The sequence below is a fragment of the Eumetopias jubatus genome, unplaced genomic scaffold (genome assembly GCF_037043125.1).
Source record: "Eumetopias jubatus isolate StellerSeaLion01/CBP00866 unplaced genomic scaffold, mEumJub1_p1.0 scaffold_7, whole genome shotgun sequence".
NCBI lineage: Eukaryota > Metazoa > Chordata > Mammalia > Carnivora > Otariidae > Eumetopias > Eumetopias jubatus.
The window spans coordinates 73,845,822-73,866,912 of NW_028274813.1; the positions used below are offsets into that span (position 1 = coordinate 73,845,822).

Sequence of the window (21,091 nt, forward strand, 5' to 3'; positions counted from 1 at the left end):
AGCAACAACCCTCAGGGAGTTTTGAAAAAAAATGAGGCTAATAAGCCTCATATATTCTGGAAGGTACCTGGCACACCCAAAGCCACACAGCGAGGTCTTGTGTAGAGAAAGAGTGCACACACTTGGGGCTCTGCCTTTATTGGAGTCAAAGGCGGGATGCCCAGGATTTTGAGGTTTCACTTTTTATTGGTGAATTTAAAACATAAGCGTGGGAATGAAAGCATGGGAAAGGAAAAGCAGGGTCACACAAATGGTCAGTTACCTAGGGTCACCCAGGGCTAAAGGGGGAATTTCACGGGTGGGATGCCATCGCTCCTTATCTAGCTGTACAGCTAGGAATGTATGTATTTGAGATGGATGTCTTTGAAACGGATGTCTTGGCGATCAAAAGCTTATTGTCAGGCACTTAACACTTACACCACTTCTTATCTTTTTTTTTTTTAATGATAGCCATCCTATATCAGATGTGTGGTGATATCTCATTGCAGTTTTGATTTGCATTTCCCTGATGGTTAGTGACGGTGAATGGATAAAGAAGATATGGTATAAACAGACAATGGAATGTTATTCAGACTTGAGAGGAAATCCTGTGATTTTTGACAACACGGATGGACCTGGTGGACATTATGTTGAGTGAAATAAACCAGACACAGAAAGACAGATACTGTATGATCCCACTTATATGTGGAATCTGCAATAGTCAGACTCATAGAAGCAGAGTACACTGGTGGTTACTAGGGGCTTGGGAAGTAGCAGGAATGGAGGGAGATGTTGGTCCAATTTCAGTTATGCAACTGAATAAATTCTGGAGATCTGATGTATAGCATAGTGACTGTAAGTATGTTAAAACTCAAAATGGAGTTGCTTCTGCTAAGCTCCACATCACCAAATTGAGACTTAACTACGGTTTTGGCTCTGCCAGAAGTCAGGACCTGCTTGTTCAGCACTAGTTAATCTGCCTGATAGATCCCTGCCATTCCCTAAAAGAAAGTAACTTTGCAATAACTGACCTGCTTTTTTTCCTAGCATAACATCCTTGTTCCTGTTTTCTCCTGCCCTGGGGCTCCTTTCTCTCTGCTAGATTGGATGCTGCCTGATCCATGAATCATTGAATAAAGCCAATAAGATCTTAAAAATTTACTCAGTTAAGGGCCGCCTGGCTGGGTCAGTCAGGGAGTGTGTGACTCTTGATCTTGGGTTGCGGTTTCGAGCCCCACGTTGGGTGTAGAAATTACTAAAAATATATAAACTTTTTTTAAAAAGGTTATTTTTTAAAAATTTACTCAGTAAAATTTTTTTAATAGGTGGCAATACAGTACTATAAACTTGAAATTTGCTAACATGATAAATCCTATGTGTTCTTACCCCACACAAAGGGATACCTATGTGAAGTGATGGATTTGTTAGCATGATTGTGGGGATAATTTCACAATGTATATGTACACCAAATCAATTTTTAGAAAAAGATTTCTTTCTGTATCTGCTGTAACTCAAATGATTTCAGTTTAGTCCTTACACACACACACACACACACACACACACACACACTTCGTTTCCTTAGCAGCCAGCATCTGCATACATCTCTGTTCCCCAGTTTGTTTAAAATAGTCAAAGGGAGAAGGAAGGGTGTGAGCATTGAGAGGGTTCGTTCCCTCTGGAGTAAAGGAGACAAGGGTTTCCGTGCCGTGGTCATGGATCTGGTGGGCATTAGTCTTTGACCAGAGTGTGTGAGGATATTAAGGTGTGTGCATGCTTATTGAAACTGAAGAATTGAAAGAGGGTAGGAGGAAAAAAAATACCCCCACAAGAACCTTAGCACAACCTTCTCAGATACCTGCAGTTTAAGGTCTTTATTACAAAGAAAACATGAAAGATGTTTCCATCAGGAAGAGTGAATGAGTCTAAAATGATCTAGAACATTTCTAATATTCTGACTTATTAGAGTAATTCAAAAGTCTGGGAAGAGAGAAAGTAAATCTCTTGTATCATTTCTTGATGCTGTTAGACCCCAGCACAACAAGGGAGCCAGATTATCCAGACCGAGCTCTCATTTTGCCAGCATGCATTTCCAAATTTCTAACGCTTCTCCCAACAGCTGACTTTTGGGAATAACCAAAAGCAGTTACTTTCACAAAACGCTCCTTGTGATGAAGTGGGAAAAGGCCTGGATTAGGAGCCAATTCAACGGGATTTCTGTATCAGCTTTTCCACTAATTTCATGGTTTTCAGCAAGTCCCTGAACTTTGGGCTCCTACATAGAACAACATCAGCAACATCGCACAATTGCTGTGCTATTGAAATGACATGATTTAGATGAAAATACTTTGAAATGCTTGAAATGTTATATAAATCCATATAATGACTAAATTCCAGAGGATAGGATCTGAGAGAGCTAAACTGACCAGTATTATAAAAGAAAGCCAAAAAGTTTACTACAGAAAGGCCCAGACTCATTATAAGTTTATGTCTCCATTTCTCTTTGATACAATGTGCTTACCAGAATGGGTTATAAAGAGAAAAAGAGTCAGAAATAGAGGAGATAGAGGCTGGGGCAGCTCAAATGTATTACTGCTATTCAAGGAGTAAGTTAAAGGCCAACCACCGGCCATAAGCCCCGCAAGCTGGCGTCTATCTGTCCAAGTGCACAGGCAACTGCGGGTCACCCTCACAGGCGATGACCACATGCCTAGTGCTCGCCGATGCCCGGTATCTGCAGTTGGGGGCCCTGGAACTTCCTGTCTCCCTGCAGTCTGTGACCTTCACTACACCCTCATGGCAGTTCATCTTGCCATTCTTGCACTGGATATTGGTGGTACTGCAGATACTACGAATGTTCCAGATGTCTTCGTGGATGAAGGTGTTGAAGCGCTTGCACTGACGCACCATCTTCCGTCTTTGCATCATCAAGTTGCAGTAGGTGTCATTGCCACCTGTCTCCTCAGGGTCCACATGCTGCCGCAGGAATCGTTGATACATGCGATCCTGGCCATAGGAGGGCTGCACCAGCCCCAACCCCAGCAGGGTCAGCAGCAAGAGCAGAAGCAGGGAACGGGTCCTCTGGAGAGCCATCACTACCTTGGAGATGCCTAGACAGAAACCCAAGGGGCAGGAGAAAGGAAGGTGAGATGCGGGCACTGTGGGGAGAGATGTTGGGAAGGGCGAGTTGACATTGCCTCGACTCTAGTCCCCTCTTTCCTCCTTATCTGTACCAGTTCCCCACTCTTCTCTGCTCACAACTTTTCCCGTCTGCTTTCCCAAGAGCAAACAGTTTGCAAAACATGCTTTTCTCTGAAAACAAGCACCATTCTCTTTTATGGAGAAAACTTGCTGCAGCAAAAGTACAGCCCCTCAGGACAGGCACCGACCACGTGGCCATCCAGGGCACCCGGCCTCCATGGTCGGAGAAGGAATGGGAAGAAAAGGCGGATCCAAGTGAAACTGGAGTTGACCATCTCTTGAGGTTATTCTCTGGTCATAAGATCTTTGGAGTTTTTGGTCCTCTAGAGACTCTGATTCCCGAAAATTTGAATAGACTCATGATTTTTCAGAGCAAGTTTGTGAACTGATTTTCATTCCTTACATCTGGAATTGAGGAGGGTGCCGAAAAGAGGCCAGAGTAGAACTGGGGTTAGCCTTTCCTCTCCTGTGGCTATTCTTCCTGTGGTATTAAAATCAGGTCCTTTTGGAAATCCTGTTCATCCTCTGTAAAGAACCCCTACAAAAGCAGAGTACCCAGCCACCGTGCTTTGAAGGTAGTGAATACCGGCTGAATAAATAAATGAAATGAGTGAGCTCGTGAACAAATGAAATGAAATGGATAAAGTGAGTGAAGGTATTTTCCAGGCTTGTGGAATTGATCACTAAGCTAAGAAACATTTAAAAAATGAATTTAAACAGCACAATCTCCACAAAAAAGGATGTGGGTTGTCTTTTTTTTTTTCCCCTGTGTCTATGTACAACCCCAAACACTAGGCCCTGGTGATACAGTCTATTGTCATGCATCTATCCTTGATGCTCTGCCTGTCTTGTCCACAGCTATTGGTAATTATCCATATTCTCTGGTTACAAGATCTTTGGGTTGACCTCTCTTGATGGTGGGAAATAAACATTTGTTTTACAGAGTTAAAAAAACAAACAAACAGAAACCTCTGGAGCAACAACAAAGAAAGCACTGTGATAAAGATTTTACAACACTGCTTTGGTTGACTAATTAAAGAAAGGAAACCAGCTCTCCGACTCCCCCTGCTTGTGTTCCCTTTCTCACTGTCTCTCTCTCTCTGTCAATTAAATAAATAAATAAAATCTTAAAAAAAGAATAAAAAAATTAAAAAAAAGAAAGAAAGAAAGGAAACCAGGTCTATCTGGCTCTAAAATCTGTACTCTTTCCACCATCCTCTGACTGCTTCTCCCATCCCACTTCCTAAGTATTCAAGGTACTAATGATATTTATGCTCAGAGTTGCTTGTTTCTAGCAACAGAATTTAATCAGGGGTGGAATAGGGTGGGAGCAAAGATGCGAGTCACTCACCAACACTAACTAGCTAGACGCTGCCTTCTGGCTGTCAGTCTGGGACGGACATGGAGTCAAACCTTGAACTACTTGACTCTTGCTGTGGGGCAGGGCTGCCTCACTAGGGCAAAAAAAAAAAAAAAAAAAAAAAAAAAAAAATCATCTCAATTCAACAGGGAGTGAGCAACCCAAAGTAGCCAGGGCAACTTTTTGAGTCAGACAGGCCCATTTCTACACATGCAGTCCATGTCCAGCCTCAGCTGAATTCCTGGGATGATATCTCTGAGTACTACTGTCCTTCATTTTCAGAGAAGCGGCTTCATGGTGCCGGATCACACGTGTAAGGGACTGAAATGGCTGATGAGGGACTTGCAGTCTGTTCCACCTAAGCCTACACTTTGGTTAGTGGTAATGACCAGGATGAAACAGAACCAACTCTCTTTTCCATACCGCCTCCTAGGTTCACAGCTGCCTTCTGCCTCTACACAGAAAGTTGTAAAGTTCTAGGTCATTGCTTGTGCCTGTAGCTGATATGAGAAATGGAGTCAAGAAGAGAGGGAATGAAGGAGCTGCCAGAGGAAGGGGGCAGGGAGAAATGATGTTCAATTTACTCCTCAGCCCAGCACCAATGCATATAACTTCTGAAGGTGCACTTAGCCCTCGGGTAATGGTTTCATCACAGTGGTGTACTTTGCGTTGTTTTCCCCAAATCTAATCTTGTACCTCTCATCTTGCACAGTTCTGTCTACTTTTTCTCATCCTGCTTCTTTGTGACTGAGATCATGGCTTAGCAAAATAACTGGCTACAGAGAAGACGTAACTATTCATGCAAGAGCAAACCCATGGCCTCAGCCACACCAACTGATTGATTTAACAAGACAGGGGAAAATATTTGCCACCAGAAATCCCATGTAAACATCAATGGGTACATCTCAAGGCTCTAGGTACAACAGAAAATCAAATGATCCCCAAATCATCCCAACACATACTTCTTGGTCAGAGCTTGTCCCAAAGGCTTTTTCTGTTGCACCAGATTGACTCTCAAAAAGAACTAATTTGGATATTGTGATCCTAAAGACCTAGCTTTGCCACATTAACTGTGTGACCTTGGGGAAATTACTTAAGCTCTCGGCATATTTTCTCATAAGTAAAATGAGCATAATCACAATCCCTACCTCTTAGAGATGTTAGGAAGAATAAATGATAAAATCAATGTAAAGTGCTTATCACAATGCCTAGCCCCTGATAAGTGTTTAGTAAGTGCTGGCAATGATCTTTTCACAATTTCCATTCTTCTTGGTTTCCTTTCCTTCCTTCAGTCTGATAAAAATAGTGAATGACTGTAGCAAATTGCATATATTTTGGATCCCCTCCCCCTTATTTTGTAGAGTACTTATATTCCCAAGAAACTATAAGCCTTTTTAAAAAAGATTTTATTTACTTAGTTGACAGAGAGCAAGAGAGCGAGCACAAGCAGGGGGAGCTACAGGGAGAGGGAGAAGCAGGCTCCCCGCCAAGCAGAGAGCCCGATGCGGGGCTCAATCCTTCCCAGGACCCTGGGATCATGACCTGAGCCAAAGGCAGATGTTTAACCAACTGAGCCACCCAGGTGCCCCATATAAGGCTTTTCTAAAAAAGCCTACTAGAATTTCTGCTGTGTCTCTAGAGAAATTTGTTCTCTCCAAGTTGCATGGAATTTTCTTCCTTGAATGTCACCATTCCTCGAAGGACTTGACATTTTTGAGGTTTTTCTTCTCTTTTCCTTGCAAAGTCAATAAAGTATAGCCGACCAGCACTTCAATTCCTCAAATGATTCACTCGAGATAAAATGACCTGCCTGTGACTTGATATTTCATTCTAAACAGCTTTTGACGGTGAGCGAACAAGAGATCCAGAGCAAAAAGTACTAGGATTGGCTCCATCAGCAGGACAGGAAGCACCCCCATCCCACTGCCATGCGATTTCCCAGGAAACGGTCATTTGCCTTAACACTAGAGCAGAGTATGCAATGATTTATGCTCTAAGCAGATGTTTGGAGAAGACATCAGTTTTCATAAATATGGTGTGATCAGTGTAATAACGGTCCAGACCTTTGACCTTCTCTATCAAGAGCTTGAGTGGGGCAATGATCTGTATGGAAGTCACTTTGCTTCATATCAGGGAGATAGTACTGGTTGGAGAACCTGAGAAAGGGTCCAAATAGTCTACCAAAAACTGGAATTTTCTTACTCCTTAAGGGGTTTTTGAGATTTTATAATAAGCAAATTTTCTAATAAGAGAGGTTTGGAAAACTCTTCTCCCTAACTACAGACAGTGTTTTCAATTTTGAAATAGATAACTCAAAGTGCACAGATTCATGAGCTGAGTGTACACCAGTAACCTACTCCTCCATCACTTCTTCCCCAAATCTGAATATTTTCAGCAAGGCCGGGCTCTCCTGGGTGGAACCTAGATACTGGTCTATAACCTGAGTATTGAGCAACTAGGGTTTTGGGCCCATATCAGGGCAATGTGGGGAGCAGGGGAGACCACCGTTGGGAATACTGTAACCATAATAGTTACATAGTCACAAGATAGCAAAACTGTGACTTATAACTGTAACTTATTAACTACTTTCCAAATAAAATATTGAGGCACCAGTTGATAGAAATTAGGTTAATAGGAAGCTAATCACTTAACCTGTGGATCGATTAGTATATTTTACAAAGAGAGTATCATCAACCTAAGTGTATGTTTACTTGAAAACCAAATCTAGTTGAAGAAGAATAAGGGATAATGTTTGGAATCTTTCTATGACTTCCCTAAGATCTCAAAGTAGCCAGACATTGGTCGATAAAGTAAAAGATTAAGGAGAAAATAATGTAACAATGAATAAATAAGTAAATAATAAAATAATCACTTTTTGATCCTTATATAAAATTGCCATGAGAATACCCTAGGAACATTGCATTCAAAGCAACATCAAAAAATTACCTCCTGCTTAAGACGAGAGGTGGCTGCCCCTTGGCATTCACGCACATGTGTGTGAAAGAGAGAAAGTGGAATGAATCTGTTGGTATTTAGTCCTAAACTGTTCTCCTCAAGGTTTAACATTTGTAAAAGTAATATTCCCTTATTATTTGCCCTTTCTGAAAATTCTGTTTAGTTGCCATGAGCCCTGGAATTTTCCTAATTCTCTCTGTAAGATGAATCTAACCACCCTACCTTTATAGAAAGCTAAAGTCCACCTCCTTACTGACTGATAAGGAACTGACCAATAAGGAAAAGGGCATTTCTATTCTACCCAATCCTCTCAGGAAGCAGTTGAAAAGAGAAAATGGGGTAAGATTAATAGGCCAATAATTAGTGGGAAGACTGTGATTCTTACTGATTTCAGAGACACTTTTATTTATTAGACATGTTGTAAAATGGAAAACAAGAGATCCAGGCAGCTCATTCTCTGGGCCCCTGGCCATAAATGTTGCCATTCTGGGATGTGGAGGGAAATGCAAGAAAAGGAGAGAAAAGCCAGCTGTGGCTTCCGATTATGGACGGAAAAAGGACTCATCAAAATGGACAGGCAAGCCGTGTTCACAGGCAACAACAATGTGTCTGAACCCTGAGGTAGCTCTGTACCGGCATGGAGGCCGAGGGGACCCTCCTACATGCCTGCAGGTGGTGATCTGGAAAGGAGACTTGCTTAGTCTTAAAGCTTCTCCGTAAGGGTTTCCATTTTCATTTCCACAGATAGCCTTGATGCTGCCCTTGTTGCCATGAATAAAGGTGTTGGTGTCTTTGCAGGGTGCGGTCAGGCCTCGTCTCTCCATCATGCTTTCACAGTATCTGTCATTCCGGCCCCTTGGTTTGGCATCATAGTGCTGGGTCAGGAAGTGTTTGTACCTGGAGTCATCCTGAGTCAGGGCTGGTGGGGTCAGACCCAGACCCAGCATGAAGACCAACAACAGGGGACCCAGGCCCATCACCATCTCTTCCAGCAAAGACTCCTGCCAAGGGCAAAAGGAGGTGTGGTAGGGGCACAAGAACAGCATTGCCCAATCAGGCTAAAGGGACAGGGACTTTCCTCTCTGACACGAATCAGTTATCTTCAGTCAGCTAATTACATCTTTTCTTTTCCCTTCCTCATTAAATCCCAAACTTTTTGTCAATCCCTTTCTTTGGAAAGTCTATTTAAAAGTTTCCTGAGGGGCGCCTGGGTGGCTCAGTTGGTTAAGGGTCTGCCTTCGGCTCAGGTTATGATCCCAGGGTCCTGCGTTGGGCTCCCTGCTCAGCGAGGAACCTGCGTCTCCCTCTCCCTCTGCCTGCCGCTCCCCCTGCTCATGCTCTATCTCCCTCTTTCTCTCTCTCTGACAAATAAATAAATCTTAAAAAAAAAAAGTTTTCTGAACACAACTTCCTGACCCAACCATTCTTTCCTATCCCTCAGAAATGCTGAGTATTTATCTGCCCTGCGGTCAGTCATATCATTACAAAATCCATCCACACTCTGTAATTCATTTATCAATTACTATAATAACAAACTTTACACACGTCCCTGCAGGTATCAGACCACTGTGCTAGGTCCTGGAATGCAAAGACCATCAAGACACACCAAATGCCTCCCTCAAAGAGAATGCAGCATCCATGGAGAAGGGTTGGGAGCTCCAATTTCCTGAGATGATACAGTAAGATAGGAGGTGAGAGCTATGAAGAAGGGGGACTTTTAGGGAACCCTGAGCCCAGGGAAGGGTCAATCAGAGGACTGTTGAAGACAGGATTCCAGGTACTCAAGTCAGTCAGTTGGCTGGCTGTGAGGAGAGCATTTGAGAGCAGTTTGATCTTCAGGTGAAGGGAGACAGACCTAGTTCCCCAAGAAGTAAGAGTTTCATGGCCAAAGGTGGAATTATGATGTACCATTTAGAAAGACAAGGGAGGAACATGGAAGAACCCATGTAATGCTTGGAAGTGGGTCCGTCTGGGGGTGGGTCCGTCTGGGGTCAACTCTTACGGAGGACTAGAGAAAGAATAAAAGCTTTTTCCTAGGTGCTTCTTGCACTGGAAACACTTTGGATTATTCTCAAAGAATATTGTCTAATTCCCCCCCCCCGCACATGTACTAGACTGTTACACCATAGGCAAATGATGTTACAATGTGATAAAAACAAAAACAAACCCCAAAACAACTCCTTAAGGCTTTTTTTTTTTAAGTAAACTCTATGCCACACATGGGGCTCAAACTCACAACCCTGAGATCAAGAGTCACACGCTCTACCCACTGAGCCAGCCTGGCCCCCCTCCTTAGATCTTTGCATCAAGTCAAAGACCTTACAATTTGCTGCAATAATTTCTCAAATTTTTCTCAAAAGAAGAAGAGGATTGCTGCCTTTATCTCTCAAGAAAGAGCTGTCAATCTCAAACTCTAGAACTCACACATCCCAGGGGTGGTGTGTCAGACACTCAAAACGCACACCCACAGGGTAGACATGGTACTTCTTCCCAGAACATGATTTTAACTCAGTGATAGATAATTAAAAATAGAATTAAACAAATATAGATTATAACAAAACAGAGAACAATTTTTAATGAACTTTTAAGATTGTATTTCTTATGAAATCTGAAGATTTGAGAATTGAGAGCTACTTGGTGTTTGCAGCAGGTAGTTTCTGATTCTACCTTTAGTTCTTTGGAGAAAATTGTAAAGAATATTCAGAGCCTTTAAAAACCACTATAGTCCATGCTCGCTTTGGCAGCACATATACTAAAATTGGAATGATGAATATCACCATAGACCTACACATTATATCAAATATATGTGAATACCCCCATATCCAACAATAAAAATGATTTTCACTGTAAATTTGAAACTGATGTTATGGGATGCCTGGGTGGCTCAGTGAGTTAAGTGTCAGACCCTTGATTTTGGCTTAGGTCATGATCTCAGGGTTGTGAGACTGAGTCCCCATGTTGCCTCAGCTCCACCCAAAGTGTGGAGTCTGCTCTTTTTTTTTTAAAGATTTTTATTTATTTATTTATTCATGAGAGAGAAGAGGAGAGAGAGAGAGAAGCAGAGGGAGAAGCAGGCTCCCAAGGAGCAGGGAGCCTGATGCGGGACTCGATCCCAGGACCCTGGGATCATGACCTGAGCCAAAGGCAGACGCTTAACCATCTGAGCCACCCAGGCACCCAAAGTGTGGAGTCTGCTTAAGAGTCTCTCCCTCTGCCCCTACCCACCTCTCTCCCTCTCAAAAATTAAAAAAAAAAAAAGGAACTGATTTTTATAATTTTGTTTCTCATATTGTTTGTGAGTACTTCATTTAATTCATGACTGGGTTGGGTGTTTTTTGGCAATCATCCCCACACATAGTGAGAAATTCTTGCAATGGGAGAAAAATTTGACCTTCAAATTATCCTTAAATGTAATATAATTCCTATGAATACTAAATTTAAAAATAAATGGTACATTTTCAAAGACGTTAAATTATTAATTTTTATTTTGTGCTTTCTTGTGTGTAAGTCATAAACATGATTTTCATATCAAATAATTTTGTAGCCTTCACAGAGGCCATAGGTCCTAGTGTGTTGAATTAAACAAATACAGACTATAACAAAACACTAAGCCTGTAGTGTTGCTAAACAGCCCTGGGGGTATGACTGTGAATCCAGAAAAACAAGGGAATCTGGCGTTTTGCTGGTTACATGGAAAGACAAGACAAGAGTAAGCAAAGTGACCTCTCTTTCTCATCAACATTTGCCATTGATCCACCTTCTCTGTTTCATAATAACTATAAACAGATTTGGTGCACTGCTAAGAAATCTTTGACTATTCCACAATACTGATATAAGTAGCAGCTGAGGGGCGCCTGGGTGGCTCAGTCGTTAAGCGTCTGCCTTCGGCTCAGGTCATGATCCCAGGGTCCTAGGATTGAGCCCCACATTGGGCTCCCTGCTCGGCGGGAAGCCTGCTTCTCCCTCTCCCACTCCCCCTGCTTGTGTTCCTGCTCTCGCTATCTCTCTGTGAAATAAATAAAAATAAATAAATAAATAAATAGCAGCTGAAAAGGTTTCCATTAAGCACTTAGAGTATCATTTGTAATAGAATCAAGTGAAATTGCGTTCTTGGGAGTTTAGCAAGAAAATGGTACATAACTGCAGAGGGGAGAGCCACCCCTAAAAGAATAACAGGTATTCCTACACAGTGCTGCTCCGCTACCCACTTGCCAAGCTCTTTACATTTATATTGTGCTTTTTGGGGCGCCTGGGTGGCTCAGTCGTTAAGCATTAAGCATCTGTCTTTGGCTCAGGTCATGATCCCAGGGTCCTGGGATCAAGCCCCACATTGGGCTCACCGCTCAGCGGGAAGCCTGCTGCTCCCTCCCCCACTCCCCCTGCTTGTGTTCCCTCTCTCTGCCAAATAAATAAATAAAATTTTAAAAAATTATATTGTGATTTTCAGTCTCCTGGGTGTGCTTTCCTTTTTTAGTTTTTTGGGAGACCTCATCAAAGTTTTATTGATTTGAAATCAACTAAGTTTCTTGCTCAGCAATGGACAAAAAATGCCTTCTAAAGTCAAAGGTAATTGTAGAATCACAGGATCTCAAGGTAGAAGGGACCTTAGAGGTCACACAGTCACAGCTCTCTGGCAGCGTCAGAGTCCCAGAGTTAAAAAAAAAAAATCAGGAAGTAAAACCAGAGCTGGTAGTACCCAAAAGAGTCACTAGGTGGCAGTGGTGTATAGGAATGTTCCCAACCATTCCAGGGTAGGAAGAGACCGTGGGTCCTTGTAGGAAGTGCCAGTATTATACAGATTGTGGGGATACTGCTGCTCACAGAAAGCAGTGTGAGCCTGCGGGTCTGCCTAGAGTCTCTGTCCAAACACTCTATGCTTTAGATATTAAGATCAAGGACAATTTACTAAATATAAGTGTCAAAGCAAACAAAAGTCACAAAGCTGATCTGTCCACAAGGATATCATCAAATAAAGATTTACCTGTTGCCAGGTTTCATTGGTGCCATTTCCAAGCCGTTATCTATGTGGTCTTGGGCAAACAATGACCTGTTTACTTGTCAGTGTTTCCTACTTGTGTGTAATCAATAGGAGTCACCTTGAATCTTAGTCACCTTGAATCACAGTGCCTGCCTCATGGTAGACCCTCAATAATTATGTTTTTAATGATTGACTTCACTTTCCTCTCCAGGCCTAAATTTGTTCATCTGTAAAAAGAGAGAGTCGCTAACCGTTAAGTCCTGAAATTCCACAGCATAAAATAGCCTTTTCTTTTCCTTTCCTTTTCTTCCACTAGAATGGAATTGCAGAGACAAGTTTGTGTGTAAGTTTAGTTGGTGGCAAAAGGCACCAGCTGGAAGAAATAGCTAACGGGTTGACTGAGATGCATCATTCCTTAAGGCTCAGCAGGTAAGCCAAGCCCACAGACCTCCTCTAGTTAAGACATTGGACTGACACTACATAGGTGCTTCACATCCTTAAAAAATCATTTGCTTGTTGGAGGTTGAAGGCCCTCATGTCTCAGTCTCAGAGATTAAGGGATATCTTTGTTTCTGATTTACAGAATTTGCACATTCATTCTGTAACAACTCAGCTAAGGTTTGCCCAGGCTTATTGTAATCCTAATTCCCTAAGACAACCAGAAATTAAATCCTAGCAAGTATACACTTGGGTATCAACATCTGCTCTCCCACTCATAACTTCCTCACCATATATATATATATATATATATTCCATACTAAATTTCCCCAAAATGGGGGTTGAAATGGAATGGGGAGAAAACAAGTAAGAGATTATATGGGGTGCAGAAGTGAATCTGCCTAGGCCAAGTGTGCAGAGCCTCCCATCTGGTGGTCAAACTCATTCACACATATCCTTCTGTTCCCAAGCACATAACTGTCATATTTTCGTCAGTGGAATTTGTCCCACAATTTGTTTTTTAGACTAACTTCACCTTCTGTCTCAAACCAAACCCTTAGTCTTCACAAAAATTAATATACTCTTTCTTTCCCCACAGGCAATGTTTTGTATTCAAGAGATCCATCACATTTTATGCACCAGGGAGTTAACAGTTTATGATCATAACCACAGTTACAACTTCCATAAATATAGCTTCACGCTTTTATATGTTCTAGGGCAATATTCTTCAAACTAGAAGCTTACCACCCAATGTATATTCCTCTCTCTATCTCCTTCCTTCTTTCTTCTCTTCAACCTGCCAGTACACCTTTTTTTGACCTTGGCATGTGTTGTTCCATTGTGCTTTCAAAGAGCATCCAAAACTTTCTTAAGGAAAGAAATTAGCAGGAAAGTTTACGAGAAAACAGAGCTAAAAGTATACTGTTGCTTTCCTTGTTAAGCCACATATAATGTTGGGGCAGGGGGCTCCAGATAACCCTTCAACAGATGCTTTTCCTGGATCTTTGGAGACTTTATCACAATTTAGGAATCCCTCCTAAATCACCACTTGCTCCCAGTCTTACTAATTTCCCTTTATCCATATTTAGGCTATCCCAGAAGAAATCTGTTTGCATTTTAAACTTTAGGACCTAATTTGTTCCCTTCTTAATTCATGAACTTGGGCCAAGCGTTTTTAAAAGGGAAAAAACGGTTTCATTGAAATGGATGGATGTCTAGAAATAGTATACATATAAACAAATAGAGAAATAGATTACCCAGGTGGAAGAGTCTTACAAAAGTCTGCAAGTTTCCCTCCAACTGAAGATGGGTTCCAGCTGTTTGTTCCTGGAGATGGGTTCCAGCTGTGTGAACCTAGAGGCCCCTCTCAGTTCTGATTATATAGTGACTGGATGAACGGGGAGGGAAGACTAGGTCTAAAGATCCCCGATACTGGCAGAGACATAAAAACCAAGGACACTGCTCTTGGACAAACGAGGAGAGTCATTCACCTTTTCCCTGGGCGTGACTGGGTTGAACATTAACCCACATGAATTAGAGATTTGTTCTGGGAGGCCAACTTTGATAAACATGGCCTTTTGTCCCACAGTTGCCTTTTCCTGATGTTTGTGGGTCCGACTCTTGCCCATGACAGGACATGCAGTGATCTGGAAGTCTTACCTACATCCAGAAGATGCTGGTTCTGATCTTACCGGCCATCTCTAAGAATCCTATTGGAGGAAGCCTGCAGAGTAAGATGTGGCTTCTCAGCAGGATGCTGTCCCACTGTCCTTTGTTTTTACCCACATAATTTGGTTTCATGAAAAGATGCTAAGTAGGCTCTTTCATCGATTCCACAGAACCAAGAAAGCATTCCTAGAGCAGGTTATGTGACAGGTCTTACGGTACCCTGCCCCTGACCTCAACCTTCCAGCCACTAACCCTCAGAAGTCTCGTTGCCGTATTCCCAGGGCTTCTCCTTCCTTTCATCCTTACCTGTTCACAAGAGATTAATCCTGAGCACTCAATCTTCTGTTCTCTGTAACACAGTTGCAAAATTGATTATCTCCACCATCAATGCAACACTGATATTGCATCTACTCACAAAGTGGATTTGTTGATTAAATAGAAACAAGCCAACTGGGTCAAAGTTTACTGGGATCGCTTAATAAAGATCCTATAGTTTCAAATATCAGGCGGCGGCAGGATGCCAACTGTTTCACGGACCCTCAGTAACCACCTCTGCTGGTGCTGAATCTCTCAACAGTGCTATTTTTAAAAAATCCTCAACCCTCGGTTGTCATCCATCCACCTTCAAGTTTTCAGTCTACCTGTCTCTGAGGTGTCAATAAAGACAGTGGCCTGCCAATAAAATAACTGCACTTGAAATCAGCGTAATAATTATCATCATAATAATAGTCCTTGCCTTTGATTTTATGAATCTCTCACACACATGATTATATTTGACCGTCACCAGGACTGTGTGAGGTAGGTGTTACGTAAGTCAGTTTTTCTTATGAAGGAAACTCCCTGATCAAACAGCAGAGGGATGGTGCTGTCAGACTTCAAACTCCTTATCTTCAGGGAGGGGAACTACTCATCTTTCCAGACTTGGCTTGAGCAACACCTCTTCTGAGTCTGACGGGCTCTCCTCAACCCCAGCCCATCCCAGGAGAAATTGCCCACATCTTCCTTTGGGGCTTCTCCGTACCCAGTACACACAGGGCTGAGGCAAGCATAGAGCAGCAATCCCAAGCTGACAGCTTAAAGCTGCATTGACTCTAGACTTCAGATGTGTCCTGGTGTGTGTGAAAAGCTGGTGAGTCAGCCTGAGTGAAGCCTAGCTGTGTAAGTCTGTGATGTCCCAGGAAAGGATTCATCCATAGAGAAGGACATGACGAGAGGAGGGAGAAAGATGCCAAGGCCATGGAGCAGTGGTGGGCAAGGACTACAGTGTACTCCGTTCACATCCCCTCTGACCCGGTCTCCTGGAGCCTAGAGCGAGGAGGGCACTGCAGTAACAACTTTCATAAAAATCAAGGTTGTTTCATTAAATCTCTCTAAGATTCAGAAAGCACACAGCAAGTCAGCGTGAAGAAGTTCACTCCATGGTTGACTGGAGGTATTATGGGGGTGGGGGGCGGGAGGTAAAGTACCTTCCCCAACATGAGGATCCCGTTGGGACAGAGTTGAGGCAAGTCTGGACAAGAGCTAGAGCAACAGGTCAGACCATTTGCTCTATCAAAAAGGAAAAGGACACTGCGTGCTGGCATCTTTCGACATTTTCAGCAGCATGGGCCCCTTTGTAGGGCAGGGAGAGACCTCACCCAGGGAGGTGGAGCAGGAAAGAAGTAAATAGCAGCCTCACTGTCTAGGTTAAAGGGACTAGTTTGCAAATAGGTTTACACCCCCTGGGAACTTCAGGACTGCTCAGAGAAGAATGTGAGCTGGTCTGGAGTTCTTACAACATGGGTGGGAAGGATCTGGCTTTACTTTAGGTTGACAAATAGGCCATTAGCCATCATCCTTTGATGATTAATTAGTCTTCTTGTCTCTCCATTAGCTGGAACCCTTAGAGAGAAGAATAATTATGTCATTCATCTCTGCGTTCTTAGTATGTCAGTGACTGACTCCTAGGCCCCAAGTTCTTCTTGTTATCCCTCATTGCTTCTAGAAATGTACCACCTGATCTCACTGTGGAGATCCCAACCATACACACTCTCCTGGATTCTCGTAAGACTTACAGACACAACTGGGTTTGGTACCAGTTACCAAACGAGGTAGGCCTAATTCCCAGGTAGAGCAGGAAGGCTTTCAAGGTTCCCAGGAAAACTCTGCTTCTGGCATTACTGGTAAACCCTGACCTTCATTTCTTAGGTGTTGGTCCCTATTCTCATGCAAAAATCCCTAGGAGGATTAGCTCCTTAAACAGCTGTCTGTGATTCACACACGCTTGCGCCTATGCTTTAGAGGCTATCTTAAGAATAGTTTTTGGTAGGGGGCGCCTGGGTGGCTCAGTCGGTTAAGCATCTGCCTTAGCTCAGGCCATGATCCAGGGGTCCTGGGATCGAGCTCCACATCAGGCTCCCTGCTCGGTGGGGAGTCTGCTTCTGCCCCTCCCTACTGACATACTCTCTTCCCCCCCACCCCCCCGCAAGAAAGTAAACAAAACCTTAAAAAAAGAAGAATAGCTTTTGGTAACTGGAATGGCCTGAGGATTTGAGGAGGGAGAAAAGTGGGCAGCATGGCAAACCTGAAAAAGACAAACTTCACTGGCTTTTCAGCTGTGGTTGAGGCACAGTCCTGCGTAAGCTTCACTTTTTTCCCCTGTCCTCTTCCCTCTTTCCTGCATCTCCACCCAAATTCTGAGCTAAAAGGAAAAAAGTCTAAGGAAGTGAGAAAAGGACCAAGCACACAGCCACAAACTGCCTCTCCCTCAGTACCTGGTGCCTCAGAGTCACTGAAGTCTCTGAAAGGAAGGGATAGGGGTCTCTGCCCGCACAACTGTTCCGCCAGATACCAAAGTTCAAAGTCCTTTAGGTACAGAGAGAATCAACAAGACATGGGGCTCGCTGAGTAGGGCCTCTACCGGTATCTAACAGAGTATCCTAATGCTGACTTTCCTTTTGTAGGCAAACCCACTATGTGAGTGGTACCTATTTTAAATGAATCATATATTACTTATTACTTTTTAAATAGATGCTGAAGAAGTGAGTTCTAAAGAGCTATAAGCCAGTCATTTGGTGGAGAGGACACTGCCAGGCCCGTGCAACACCCCTAAGGCCTCAGCAATCCCAGACTACAGAAGAAGCTGCCAACTCCCATAGTCTATGGGGATCAAGAAGACTTGATCAACAGGATCCTTCTCTAATAAATCACCTAAAGGCAGAGATAAGGTACTCCATTCCCACATCACACACACACACACACACACACACACACACACACACACACAGTCCCATGACTTGAAACACCAGTTCAAACACCAACTCACACAAACAGATCAGACTCTGATGTTAGCTTTATGCTGTGGTGCTGGGGAGCAGCCTTTCACCTCTGAATACAGCCAGGTCCCTTCCATGCCTCTAGGATTTCACTTGACAACTTGGGGAGAATTCACAGCCTCCCCCACATAGTTGACCAGGAAAAAGCCAGCTAGGTGAATGGCGAATGGTTGCTTTCATTCTAATTGTTTTTCTTTCTTTTTTTCTTTTCTTTTCAGCTTGGCACAATGAGGTTTTGATGAAACAGGAAATAAAGGTTTGGGGAAATAAAAAGCTTGACTATTTCATTAAAACGCATCTAAGTGCTTACTCATTCGTATTTCAAAATACAACAAGGAATTATATATATATCTTTTCAGCAATTTTAATAGGTGTGAAGCAATTGTCAATTGAAAAAAGCCCAATCACATATTCTTTTAAATGTTTTGACAGTTTCAGCTTGAAAGTCATTCCCTTTTTCCTGAAAATTTTCCTTTGTCTCTTCTTTACACCTTGCACATAGATACAGGAAGCCTAGGGTTCTCCTTCTAAGGACTCAGGTGCTGGTGTCCTTTACCCTTTATACAGAGTATATGTGTTTAATTTTGTCCTTAAGACAAATCATAATATTAGGTGAGGGAGAGAAGTGACTAATCTCTAAATTTGGTTTAACTCTAACATTTTTTTTAGGTTATTAGGCATGAAACTAATTTACTAACAGAAGTAATGTTAAAAGAGGATGAAGATCCAATGAAAAGAAGGATCATGTCTCCAGGAAGAGGCGACAATATGACTAAGGGAGAATGGGCCAAAGTCTTGTTGACATGCCTGTGTATTTTCAAAGACAAAAATTACACATTCACTTTTCAACAAACTCTGGGCTTTGTGCCCATTCCCCTTCCCAGATATCTCACGGTGTTCTTCTGAGAATAACCTTTAACAAAGATTGCTCTTTGCTCAAATACAGATTAAATGGGAACTCCTAATGAGGGATTTCATTGGCCTGCTTTGGTCCACTTTCTTAGCCATCTACTTTAATTTCTGAATCACATGGGCAAATGCTTCCAACAATAACTTGACTAATCTCTTACCTTTGCCTGCTTGTAAACTGACATCTGCTCTTTCAGCAATAGCCAGAGCCACTCTTCTTTTCGGGAATGGTTTTCCCCGTCCTTTCTGCCAAACTTCATAGCACTTGTCCACATTACTAGAGTACCTTCTTTTCTCTAAGTGCCATCTTACTAACACCCTGCCACCCCATGAAGTCATAGAGTAAGAAAGAGGGAGACCTGGACGACTATCTATCAAGCCCTCATTGTACAGATGAGGAAACTGAGGTGTTCCTGTACTGACCCAGGAACATCTGGTGTCCAGGGACTAGAAGCTTTCCAATGTACCACACGGTTTTCATATTCCACACTAGCAATTTCTAGAAAATTAAAGCTAATTTTAAAGGTGCCATTGAAAGTTGCTGTTTAAGGAAACCTACTAAATATTTCCATGAATTTCAAAAATATTTTACCTGTAAAAAAGAGTTGCTTAAAATAAAGTGTGTGTAACAAAACTGTCCTTCTGCAGGAGCTAGTTAGTAACTGTGTAGTTAAGTAGTTCCTTGAATACCTGAGGCTGCTTCTGGGAAGTTGGCCAGTGCTGTTCAGGTAATTATGCCACTTGAGTTTCTAGTGATTACATTTATGACTTGATTATAAGGTTCTTAAGGACACAAAAGGAGGGTCTTGCCTCATTTGAGATTTCCCTAGTCCCCAGAATGATGCTGAAGCTGTTTTTACTGTCCTTCCTAAATAAAGATGCTCTGTTTTGTCCATGTGTTACCACATGACACGCTGTCTCAGAGTAAAGAGGTTGAGGATCCCAACATTCTAGTAAGAAAGCTTAGAGAGGAGGTTGTTGGCAGTGTCTCCCAGAATTTTGCAACCCTGGCTGCGGGTGGGTTAAGGGTGAGGAGACAGAAGTGAGTCACCAGAAAACAAAAACTCAAGTCCCAAAAGGCAGTTATGTTGGCAAAAACTGGACAAGGCCTGCTTCATAAATTTGGCGATCAACCTGTGTACCAAGTAAAGAATCCTTAGGTGTGAGCAAGTGCAGGCCTTCCCGGGCCTCCATTCCGTTCGCCAATTCTGCACCCTCCTCTGAGCCTACATTCTAGGTACTAGACTTTCACGCAGCCATCTCTGCTCAGCTGCGGGAAGTAAATCTCAGGGTGGGAATGTAGACTTCGCTAACTCATAAAAGAACAAGACTTTCACCCTTCTTCCCATTCCTCAGCGGCTCCAACCCCGTTCTGCAAACACCTCCCCGAGGAGCCCCACACTGCCTCTGCTAAGAAGGGGCCCAAACGCTCTTGGTAAAACTACTGACAAGGAGGAGGAGGAGAGAGAGCAGGACGTGAACCCACCTCGGCCAGGGAACAGGGCTGCAGAAACGCGCAGGACGGTGGAAAGTTTTTCTCCCCGGCTTCTAATTCCCCCTTGTAAGACGATAGGGAGCTGTAGAAGACGCAAAGACGTCCTTTTAAATCTTGCTTTGGATCCTGGGTAGGGTCGGCGTGCGTGTGTGTACACGAACGGACGCGGGATGCAGCAGGGCGAGAAGGGTGGCGCCGGAGCCTCTGTGCAGTTGGGACCGCGCCCTGTTTCTCCCGGGAGGCCCCTCCCGCCTGGACCTGCCTCTGGAGTGGGCGCCGCGGGCGGGCCCTGCCTGGGAAAGGAGAGGGCCTGCAGACCCGAGGCCCCACGCGCAGCGGCCGCGAGGACACAGCCTCCGGGGACCTCGGGCCTTGGGACACCGGCCCCTGCTTCCGGGAGCGTGGCGGTCCCTCTGAGGTGTCCGCTGGCGGAGTCCAGGCAGTTTCTCCCCGCACAGCTCATCAGCCCCCTCTGGCACGCGTTGGTTCAGCGCACCTCTCTTGTGCAGAACTGTCGGAAAGCGAGAAAGTTTGTACAGAATTGAACTTTTGCACAGTTTCGAAGGAAGGAAAAAAAATCAAAAGCCAGGGCTCGTCCGGGATTTGAACCCGGGACCTCTCGCACCCAAAGCGAGAATCATACCCCTAGACCAACGAGCCACAGTTATGAAATGTGCCTGTGTTTCCTCTAAACAGTACTTTCCCGTTTGCGGTTGGCCGCCAGACTGCTCCGGAGCTCTGTTTCACGTTGTGTCATTTACTTCTTGCCTTGCTTCGCGTTCTCCCATCTTCATGAA

At 43.5% G+C, this 21,091-nt stretch overlaps 2 protein-coding genes and 1 non-coding gene across 4 annotated transcripts; all 3 read right to left on the bottom strand.

Annotated features, from left to right (window-relative positions):
• Positions 1–1,823: 1,823 nt before the first annotated feature.
• Positions 1,824–20,843, bottom strand: RNASE4 (ribonuclease A family member 4). 2 transcript variants are annotated; one of them, XM_028119551.2, is made up of 3 exons: positions 20,286–20,371; positions 4,529–4,631; positions 1,824–3,086 (listed from the first exon to the last, which is right to left on the bottom strand). In XM_028119551.2, exon 3 carries the CDS (start codon positions 3,067–3,069, stop codon positions 2,629–2,631), a length of 441 nt encoding a protein of 146 aa, XP_027975352.1. In that variant the 5' UTR covers positions 3,070–3,086; positions 4,529–4,631; positions 20,286–20,371; the 3' UTR covers positions 1,824–2,628. The 2 variants fall into 2 exon arrangements, with proteins under 2 accessions (XP_027975352.1, XP_027975351.1); XM_028119550.2 differs by lacking the exon at positions 4,529–4,631 and having other exon boundaries at positions 20,286–20,843.
• On the bottom strand, positions 7,896–20,367 carry ANG (angiogenin). The gene is made up of 2 exons (XM_028119553.2): positions 20,286–20,367; positions 7,896–8,493 (listed from the first exon to the last, which is right to left on the bottom strand). Exon 2 carries the CDS (start codon positions 8,473–8,475, stop codon positions 8,035–8,037), a length of 441 nt encoding a protein of 146 aa, XP_027975354.1. The 5' UTR covers positions 8,476–8,493; positions 20,286–20,367; the 3' UTR covers positions 7,896–8,034.
• A 39-nt stretch (positions 20,844–20,882) lies between the features above and the next one.
• Positions 20,883–20,954, bottom strand: TRNAP-UGG (transfer RNA proline (anticodon UGG)). The gene has a single exon. It is a non-coding gene; the product is annotated as a tRNA-Pro (tRNA).
• Positions 20,955–21,091: the final 137 nt, after the last annotated feature.

Coding starts and splice junctions, on each gene's coding strand:
- ANG (XM_028119553.2), bottom strand. CDS start 8,475: ATGGTGATGGGCCTGGGTCCCCTGTTGTTGGTCTTCATGCTGGGTCTG.
- RNASE4 (XM_028119550.2), bottom strand. CDS start 20,757: ATGAGCTGTGCGGGGAGAAACTGCCTGGACTCCGCCAGCGGACACCTC. Junction 3,087..20,285: donor AGCCCTGTTCCCTGGCCGAG/GTGGGTTCACGT, acceptor GTTTCTGTCTAG/GCATCTCCAAGGTAGTGATG.